The 9,607-nt window shown below is 38.0% G+C and overlaps 1 protein-coding gene across 3 annotated transcripts; it reads right to left on the bottom strand.

Annotated features, from left to right (window-relative positions):
• Positions 1–3,672: 3,672 nt before the first annotated feature.
• On the bottom strand, positions 3,673–9,390 carry LOC131318733 (uncharacterized). Of its 3 annotated transcripts, none has more exons than XM_058348689.1 (4): positions 9,047–9,390; positions 6,541–6,731; positions 4,361–5,260; positions 3,673–4,221 (listed from the first exon to the last, which is right to left on the bottom strand). In XM_058348689.1, the coding sequence occupies exons 2-4, from the start codon at positions 6,711–6,713 to the stop codon at positions 4,119–4,121; spliced, it is 1,176 nt and encodes a 391-aa protein (XP_058204672.1). In that variant the 5' UTR covers positions 6,714–6,731; positions 9,047–9,390; the 3' UTR covers positions 3,673–4,118. The 3 variants fall into 3 exon arrangements, with proteins under 3 accessions (XP_058204672.1, XP_058204679.1, XP_058204665.1); XM_058348696.1 differs by having other exon boundaries at positions 3,673–4,204; positions 6,541–6,960; positions 9,047–9,385; XM_058348682.1 differs by having other exon boundaries at positions 6,541–6,960; positions 9,047–9,383.
• Between the last annotated feature and the right edge of the window lie 217 nt (positions 9,391–9,607).

The following is a 9,607-nucleotide window of genomic DNA, read 5'->3' on the forward strand; positions in this document are numbered from 1 at the left end:
AATAGAACCCTTTTCTCTTTTCTAACAGAAAGTCTACTGGTACAGAAAAAAATCTGTACCAGTGGGTGCAAACCTCTTTTTGTGTCTCAAAAAAATGATCAGAGTCGCTCATTTTGTTTAAAATACTTTGTTTATGGTCCCTAAAAAAAAAAAGCTTAATCCGGCATCGGTAAGAGTATTTACGAAACATCCAAACTTTTCTCTAGAATTCAGGAGAGCAAAGTTTGGATGTTTCGTAAATACTCTTACCGATACCGGATTAAGTTTTTTTTTTTTTAAAGGACCATAAGCAAAATATTGTAAACAAAATGAGCGACTCCAATCATTTTTTTAAAACCCAAAAAGAGGTTTGTATCCACTGGTACAGATTTTTTGTCTGTACCAGTAGCACCTCTCTTTTTCTAACAATAGAACCCTTTTTTCTTTACTGCCCGTTTTTTTTTTGCTTCCTTCCCGGCCTCAAGCCGCGAGGTGTTGTCAAAGTGCCGCTGTTAACCACTTTGATTGTGCAGGTTTTTGCGCGGAATAGTCGTGACTCGAAATCCCTTCCGTTTTATTTGGATTTTAGGCTATTGTATTTTGGATTTTGGATTTCCTTTTTGTATATAATCCTTTCCGTTCTCTGTTGTGTAGGTTTTAGACAAATAATTATTGTCTTGCATATGTATGTAATTCCCTCCATTCAGGGTAATTAGTGCATTGTTTTGGTGCGAGGCATTGATTCAATTGTGAAATCGAAGTTCAAAAGATAAGGAATCTGAAATGAAGAAGTTTAAAAGGCAAAATGCTTACTTAAAATATATGACCGGAAAGGGCTTGATCCGAGCAATTTTTTTTGTAAAAATGCTATAAATGCATTTTTATGAAAAACTGTTCGGATCAAGCCATTCCCAGTCATATTTTTTACTGATATCTCGCGAGGACTCTTAAAATCACGTTCTGATCACATTAAGCGGTTCGGATCATCAAAATTCGATCGGGAAAGGAAAAGTCCTTAACTTAACTCAATAAGGGATCGCTTGTTGGAAAAGGACTGATATATTTTTTGTTTTTGAAAAAAAGAAGAGGACTGATATATCTATATCTATATCTATATCAATACACATGTAATAATAAAAGAACCTAGCATGGTAAGCCAAGGCATGGTGTGAAATTACATTATTGCCCTCCAAACTTTTTCTTTTCATTTTGCCCTTGCAAGTGTTGGTGTTTGGGTAGTTTTGGCATTTGACATTATCGATCAATCAATGCACTTGTAATTAAAGAATGTAGGATGGCAAGCCAAGCCACTTGGTGAAATGAACAATTTGCCCTTGTAGTTTGTTAGGAGAGTGGCTACACCAAGCATAGCCATAATGTGATTTGACATAAATGCCCTCCTTTATTTATGATGAAAGAGGTATTTTTGTAGTTTGGTATTTTATTGGATGGCAAAATAGGGAATTGTGTTTGGCATAGCCACATCGTGAAAAGATGAATTTGCCCTTGTAGTTTTTAAAGGGATCGTATTGGACTTTTGAGGGTATTTTGGACTTATCCTGTTTAAGAAAATTGAGTGGCTATCCTTTTTTTTCTTTTTCTTCTTCTTAATTTATGGCTTATTTTTGACTTTTGAAGTACTTCCTTCACATTTTTCCCCTTAATTTATGGCTTACTTTTGACTTTTGAAGTACCTTTTTAACTTCCCCCCCCCCCCCCCTTAATTTATGGCAGATGTTGCTTTGTCAAGAAGAAAATGAGGTACATTGTGAAAAGATGAATTTAACCTTTTAATTTGGCAAGGATGGATTTAAGAGGTTGAGGTATTTTATGTAGCTTGATATTGAGTTTAAAGGCAAAAGGGAGAAGAGTGGCAAGCATAGCCATTTCATGAATATATGAAATTACCCTTGTAGTTTGGCAATAGTAGATTTAATAGGTGGGGTAGTTTAGGTATTTTTTTGTTTTCCTTTGCTTAGTCTAGAAGAAAATGCTTTTCGGAGGTATTTTAACTCCTCATTTTCTTAGTCAAGAAAAAAAGGTTTTTCGGGGATATTTTAGGTATTTTAAGTCCTTTTCTTAGTCAAGAAAAAAGACTTTTCAGGGATATTTTAGGTATTTTAAGTCTTCCTTTTCTTAGTCTTCCCTCTCTCTCTCGATTGCAAATTCGTCTTCATTACTGTTCAAAAGGTCCTGATCTCTTTCTTAGTTCATATGTTGTTTAATTTAGTATTACATAAATTTGTTGGCATGAAATTGCCATATCCATATTGTTGAATGTTTACATGCACTTGGAGTTGCAGGAGGATTGGAATCTATTGCATCCATAAAAGCAATCAACACTAGCTGGCTGCATCCAACTATTAACCAATGTGTATTGCACCGAAAGCTCATTTCTCTAATTATGCAAAATTTTTCTCAATTATTCAATTTTATAATGCACTTCATGTCCTTATGGTTCTTTAATTTTGCAGAACTTGGAGTCTTATGTCACAATCAACATTGTTCCAAATGTGAAGAGCATGAAGTCCATGTTGATACGTATTTTAGTCCCTCTTTTCAAAAATTATGAAACCGCATAAGTATAATGCTTAATCCATACATGCGGTTTATTGGTTAATTAAAAACCAAGGACCTTTAAGTGCCTTTGTTACATGTTTTTGCTTTGTTGGCAATGAAGATAATATATCTTTCGCAACCTATATAATGATCAAACATTTGAACATTTTGCTATCCAAATTCCTCATATTTCAACATTGCTTAGCGAATAAATAATATTTCAACATTCACTAATCAAATTTGCCTTTTTCGTGCAGGTATCTCCAACTCATTTGGCTTTGGTGGGCATAATGTGGTGGTTGTTTTCACTCCATTCAAGCCTTAGATGAAGGTAAATTGAAGTAACCTCTCTCTTCACCTTTTTCCTTTTGGAAAAATTTGATTTTGGTATCATTTTGATTATCTAAAGCATAACTACAAAATATTTGAGTATATCACGATTTCGTCATTTTATGATATTTGAGTGATGGCTGTTGAAATTGAACCGCTGAACGTACTCAAAAAGTATACAGTTGGTAGTATGAACAAAAATAACATATGTATATTAACTTCCTGACTATCAATTAAATTAATGAGCACGCAAAAACATGCAAAGCACAAGCATTATACTAGTATATATAAACACACACAATTTTTATGCACGATCTTTAAAATTTGATTTTTGGAGGACTCATTGACAAATATCTCTGGTGTCACCAATGCTCCAAAGTGATGATTTGCCTGGGCCCCAAAAAACTCGGGCAGGCCCTAACCCCATCACGTGCTACAAGCACTGAAAATTATGTTTAGACTCTCAAGCTGCTATAAAAGTTTGAACCAGAGCATTGAACGAGAAATTTCAAGTAACTGCCTTCTTTTTTTGGTCAAATGGAAATATTTAGATTAAACTAGAAAGAAAGTAATAAAGACTAAGTAACATATTACAAACGATAAAAGTTCGAGAGAAACGAGTTCTACCACTACGTCCTAATGTGTCCCACCCCCATAGCATCAGCTATAACAAATTCCCGAGCAGCAAATGAAACGCTATCGGTAACTATTAGCTCCTCATCCTACTGAGAACCAAGCCGGGCCAAACATCCTACTGAGAACCTAGACTAAGTAACTGCCTATTGAACCAGTTGATTGCAACTTGAAAATTAAGAGCACTGCCCAGATTCATCTCATTCATGTCCAAGTCCAAACCGAAGATCCAAACAAATGGCCCAGAGTCTAACACAAACAAGTGAATCCTAGTTTCTGTCACATGAGATAAACACTTAAAATATACATGTCCTGAGGCCACACTACCTAACAGTTAAACATCTGCTCTGAAGACAACTGTGGAGTTCGACAACAAAGATACTATTATTCTTGATGCTCTTAAAAAGATGTCAAACATCCTCATTAACCATTTCATTATTTTTTAATCAATTTTGCTACGTACCCTAGCCCTGGGACCCATAACAGAAATGCCAGCAAGGATTTTGTATCCTTTTTGTAGCCTCTATCTCGTAGTACGTACCAAAATTGGTCTTGGATTCACGTCACGTCAATGCAAATAAAACTTGATGTAAAAAAGATGGGAAATGCTGTCGAGGCTATCTTGCACTGAAAACCGGTTCTGCATCCGCGGTTGGCTGTGTTCTTCGTGTATACTTGAGTAGTAAACCCTCAGAAGACAAACCTGGCACGCTTAGATCCCTATGAACCAAGTGTGGAAAAACAACACCACTTAGACTACTAAAACAAAAAAGCAAAGCTAACCAAGATAAGCGTTGCTGAGCAAAAAGAAGAAGAAGATAAGCGTAGAGATTGAAGGCAACAAGAGATGATAACAAACCTAATGTAAGGCTGAAGGTCTTTCCACTCCCATTTCGGTCGCTCTCGAAAGAGCATTGAGAATCGCTCAGTAGGGGCAGAGGGAAGAGAAGAGACGCTAAAGGCATAAACCCAAGTCTCAATCCCAAGTTTCTCAGTCAAAACTTCCCCTTCCAACGTGTCGAAACTGGCCTGCATCCCATCTGGAATCTTCCGTGTCCACTCCACCATGAAATTATCCATCCTCATTTTCCGTCCTCTCAATATCCTTCTTGCAAAATGCACACAAACACGCTTCTCATCTAACCTCATCACACCCTCATTCACTTTAGAGCAGTAAACTTGCAAACAATGATGTGCTATTTCACGAGGAAACCCATCTGATTGAAGCACAATAACAACATCACTTTCATTGAGTGCATTCAGGGACCAATCGTTCAACACTGAATTGTGCAAAAGCATATTTAGAATCCCGTCCATGTAGTTATCATCCACGATTCTCCAATATCCGCCAATTTCAACTGCTGAAAGAGAGTGTAGTCCAGACCTCAGTTCTTCGTCGCTAGCTTGTACCTTGTCAATCAGATCTTCCCAACTGTAAAACCCTCTATTACTATTTTCCATTTCATTTGGCTCCTCCATTACTGACACCTCATCAAATGGGTAAGGATGCTCAGAGAGAAGCGTTTTAAGCTTGTCAATTCTGGGAGCCACCTCAACAAGTTCCATGACGCCAGGTGCCACTTTGAAGACTGGTGCAATCAATTTCTTGTCATAATCTTCTGTATCTCCACACGATACAGATTGATCCAAAGGGGGTATAAGTAAAACAGAGTTTGAAGTTCCTACAAACTTGATGGCATAAGTTTTTGACCGAGTACAAAGAACTGCATCTTCATCGGGTTGTCCTCTCAAGGTCACTCTGAAAATGAAGAAATTGGGATACTTATTAAAACCCTAACATTTAGTCGGAAATCAAGGAAACGTACGTGACACGCTAGCTGTTAGAATTCTTAACAGGGATAAAGATTTGTTCTTTGGAAGGGCCAATGTAAATGGAGCAAAAAAAAAAAAGCTTCTGAGAATCGATTATAACATACACAGGCATTCCACATAAAATAAGCAAGGAAAAATAATAAATCAATATCAGTCACTTTACGGGTGAATATAATATGGGTCATTGGTAGTTAAGGGGCTAATAATGCCAAAAAGCTAAGAGGTTCAGTTCCCATTTCAAATAGTCCATACACTCTTTACATTCTCCAGCACGCTTTTTGGTACATATACTTAAATTTGGAAGGTCATTAGCCACGAGACACAAGTACGAAATGGTACGACATGCAGATACATTATATCTCCGATAAGTAGGACCCCACATGTTAGGGATGCATGGAATTAGGTATATCCAAATTTATGGTTATGCCTATACACACCCATAAGTTCAGGTCCTGAGGTAAAAAAAAAGTGCATATGATACATTAACTTATGAAGGAGATACATTATCACAAGACTCCTGAAATCATTAAAAATAGGGGCATAACATGGCTACGAATTGCTACTCATGATAGTGTTTTCTTCATCAGATTAAATACTCTCTCTTATTTTGGTTTCCATAGCATGCTGACAACTTTGATGATGATATTTTACCAACTTGTATAAGAGATTGATATGTGAACTTCCAAAATTTTGATAATCAGAAGTTTGCAAGTTTCAAAAAAGTGTTGAGCACGTACTAGTATATTAGTTTCTTAATCATATACACCTAACTATTGTCGTACATGTGTTGAAATTAAGATTTTTGTTTCTTAATTATGGAAGAAAAAAAAGAGTATCGGACATGTGTCCGAGAAGTGTCAGTGTCCGACATGTGTCTAACACGGACACGTCACCTTTTTCGAAGTGTCCTTGCTTCTTAGGTCATTAGCATTTCCGTCAATATTTGTATCTGCAGCAAAAAAAAATCATATACTCTATGATTTAATAAAAACAACAAAAGGTACCTACATACCAAATAAGTAAGATCACACTGTGTTGGAGAAATACTCTTGTGATAGTTAGGCCATAAAAAGAATTCTCAAAAACTTAGGGGAGCATTCCATATTGATTGCAAAAATCTCCTAAATTATATGGGTAATAGAAAGATTACTAAAACTTGACGGGGGCCATGGCCAACCTTAACACTCCCCCTCCTTGCCAGCCTACCTATCTTGGAGGACATCTGGGAGAAGCTTCTCATCCAGCTCGAGGAGAATCAGATCGTCATGAGGACCAAAGAGAGGATGATATGCTAGAGAGACCGATGTAGTGGGTTGGATGTTTAAAACTGCTTGTGCTCCTCCGCAATGTGGCTGTGGCTGCTTCGTCTCCATCTCCATCTCCACTGTCCTCTCTATCTGCTCAACAGGCTTCTAATGATCAATTATACAGAGCTTCTGTACAAGCAGATTGTAAACCAAGAGGTAACTAGAATCCATGACAAAGAGAAGTGAAAGTCCAACACCCATCACAACATGCTCAACATCTAGTTCCAAACAAAAGTGACAAATGACGACATATTTCGTGTAACCCTTTTTCAATTTGCTGTTGTTCTACCCTACAGAAGTTTTAGATTTCTGCTGCTATCTGTAATGAAGGTAAACAAATAAGTAAATGAGACACTACCAACATAATATATCAATACACTGAATTTTTTTATTATTTAGGACAAACAAAATCAAAAATCAACAGTAATAAAATCCGTCAGTACACTGCCACATGTAATGTCACTAAACAAGTACAGTTTAGATAGTAACACATTTAAGAAACAAGTTACTTCTCAAAAATACACTTATCCATCAAATACAGGTTCTTCCATTAATTAGCTCAATGGAGTATTGTAGCTGCCACATAATTAATGGCATCCAATCACATAAACCATCTTTGCAACATGCATCATAAAGTAAGGGTGACATCGTAATCCAGGCAAACTCAAAAACATGTACAAGGCCGTCTCACCAAAAACACAGAGGTCATTCATTAAGGGGTACTTCTCTACTTGAAACTATTTGTAACTTATCAAATTTTTAGTTTCCATTAACAGTAGGGGGCTGCCCAACAATCTAAATGTACTTGAAAGTCAAGACAATGGAATAATCATCTCTGCAAACAAAAGTTTCAAGGCACTCACATCATATGGTAATTCCAACTCAAACTCTCCTAGCACTTTTAGCAGTTGAGACTACAGTTAGATTTGAAAGGGTTACCCCTGAATCTAAGTCGTTCTACAGGTTCAGATTTAAATAAAATTTGAGTACGACGGAAAAAGAAGGTGAAAAGGTTTCTGAGCCCACTGATCATGCAGTCCACATGGTAAAATCATGGAATTGAGAAACTAAGGAAATGAAACCCAATTGGAAATAAACTTGCTTTATGCCCTTAATGCATAGGGTATGTGCGAAGAGAGTCGAAACCTGGATCCAGGTCCCTAGGCAAGTTCGGGTCAGAAACGGGCCAAACACTAGAACCTAGCCATGGAGTACTGGTGACCCTACTTCTTTGAAATCTTTTGAAGTCATGGAGAAAATAGGACCTTACAAATGGAAACTTAAAGATGTTTACTCCAATTTGATGGGAATATAATTGAAGTTGGAAAAAAAGAGAGTTGGATTTTGAAATAAGTGTAAAAAGTACACTGTTGCAAGTTATATCTCAATTGATTATTTTTGTTAATAGCATTCAGGGTTATTTTGGTTAATAGCATTCAGGATGTTACATTGAATTTCTAGAAGCCAGGGCTCACCCTTGTCCACTCGGCAATATGTGCAGAATCAAACTCACACTATACACTGTAACACTGAACAATTCGTTATTAAGAATGGAACCCATGACCTCCCCACTGAACAATTCAATCTAAGACATGAAGTAGTTTTAGTCCCAATGATAGTAAGGCAATCAGGGGGGCTGTTTGTAAAAGCGTTAATCACTGCCATCTCCACTCCCACCCAAGAAATTAGAGCTCTTATGATATATCTGTTCCTTCTAAAGTTTAAGAAAACAGGCTTCCAACGCCCCGTAACTGCATCCCACCTCGCAGGGGGGAGAGGCAACCAGACTAACACACCACTGTACTGAATGTGATGCATAAAGATAGGCCACTGTGCTCAATCATAGCAAATGGGAGCAAATGCAAAATCTTGAACAAAATACTCCCAATAACGAAAGATCAGATCTCACATTGAGTGGTAGGAACCAAAGACCTCCCACAATGAAAGATTAGATACCACGTCGAGTTACCAACTGACCCAAAGACTCAAGTTGTTAGGAAATGGGCCCAACAACAATATATCAAGCCTGTGGAAACCTTTTAATGAAACAGGAAACAAGGGAAAAACATAACAGTAACATAAGACTTCCATGGAATATTAATACTTGTATAAAGTTACATGTGGAAGAAAAAAAGACTTCTCCAGTAACAGAGACTTCAAAGACTTCTCCATGACTCCATCCATTTTTTCATTCTGAGGTTAAGGAAATTTTAACAATCTTGTATACTATTGAAGTAATCGGATTTCTTTCCCTCACCGAAAGCCCTAATTTTCGAGCAACCATAATTTCAGATCTGGGGGTTTTCGAAAATTAGGGAAAACAGAATTTTTATTAGGATCAAAGTAACGTAGGAAGAAACGAAAAAAAATAGGGAAGCATATTAGGGCGAAAACGAGTGATTTACCAGTTTCGTTCGTGGGTGGCGACACTGGTGGTCGCTGGCTCGGGTGGTGGTGTGGAAACGGTGTTTACAGAGGGAGCGAACAGGAGAGAGAAGGGCGGCGTCAATGGTGGGCGGAGATGGGGGTGGCGTCCATGGTCAGCGAGAGAAGGAAGGTCGTGATTAAAGATTTGGGGATTTTGTTTCGCGGGAGACCAAAATCAAATCTGGGTTATTCTCTTCTCTCCATGGGTTTCGCGGCATTTGTTTAGGCCAAAAGTTTGAATGGATGGGTGAAATATTTGGGTTAAGCTCCCGTCCAGTGCCCATTACCGTCCATTTTGGGCCAGTCGGCCGTTTTCTGGCAAACATCGGTTTTGTTCAATGATCATATCCGTTCATATTGTAGATCTTGTCGAGACGCATAACTAAGGGTCATCATCGGGCCGGGCCGGGCCAGTCCGCCAATGTACTACCCAAGCCCGCCCACGGGCCGGGCCGATCGGGCTTTTTCTTTTTTGCGGGCCGGGCTACCTTACTATAAATTGAAGCCCAAGCCCGGCTAGCGGGCCAAAAACCAGGTGG

The sequence above is a fragment of the Rhododendron vialii genome, chromosome 1a (assembly GCF_030253575.1).
Source record: "Rhododendron vialii isolate Sample 1 chromosome 1a, ASM3025357v1".
In the NCBI taxonomy this organism is placed as follows: domain Eukaryota; kingdom Viridiplantae; phylum Streptophyta; class Magnoliopsida; order Ericales; family Ericaceae; genus Rhododendron; species Rhododendron vialii.

Excerpts from the sequence above, each read along its gene's own strand:
- LOC131318733 (XM_058348689.1), bottom strand. The coding sequence starts at position 6,713 with ATGGAGATGGAGACGAAGCAGCCACAGCCACATTGCGGAGGAGCACAA. Across the intron at positions 5,261-6,540 it reads CCAGATGTCCTCCAAGATAG|AGTGACCTTGAGAGGACAAC; the intron begins GTAGGCTGGCAA and ends CTTCATTTTCAG. Across the intron at positions 4,222-4,360 it reads GACCTTCAGCCTTACATTAG|GGATCTAAGCGTGCCAGGTT; the intron begins GTTTGTTATCAT and ends CTTGGTTCATAG.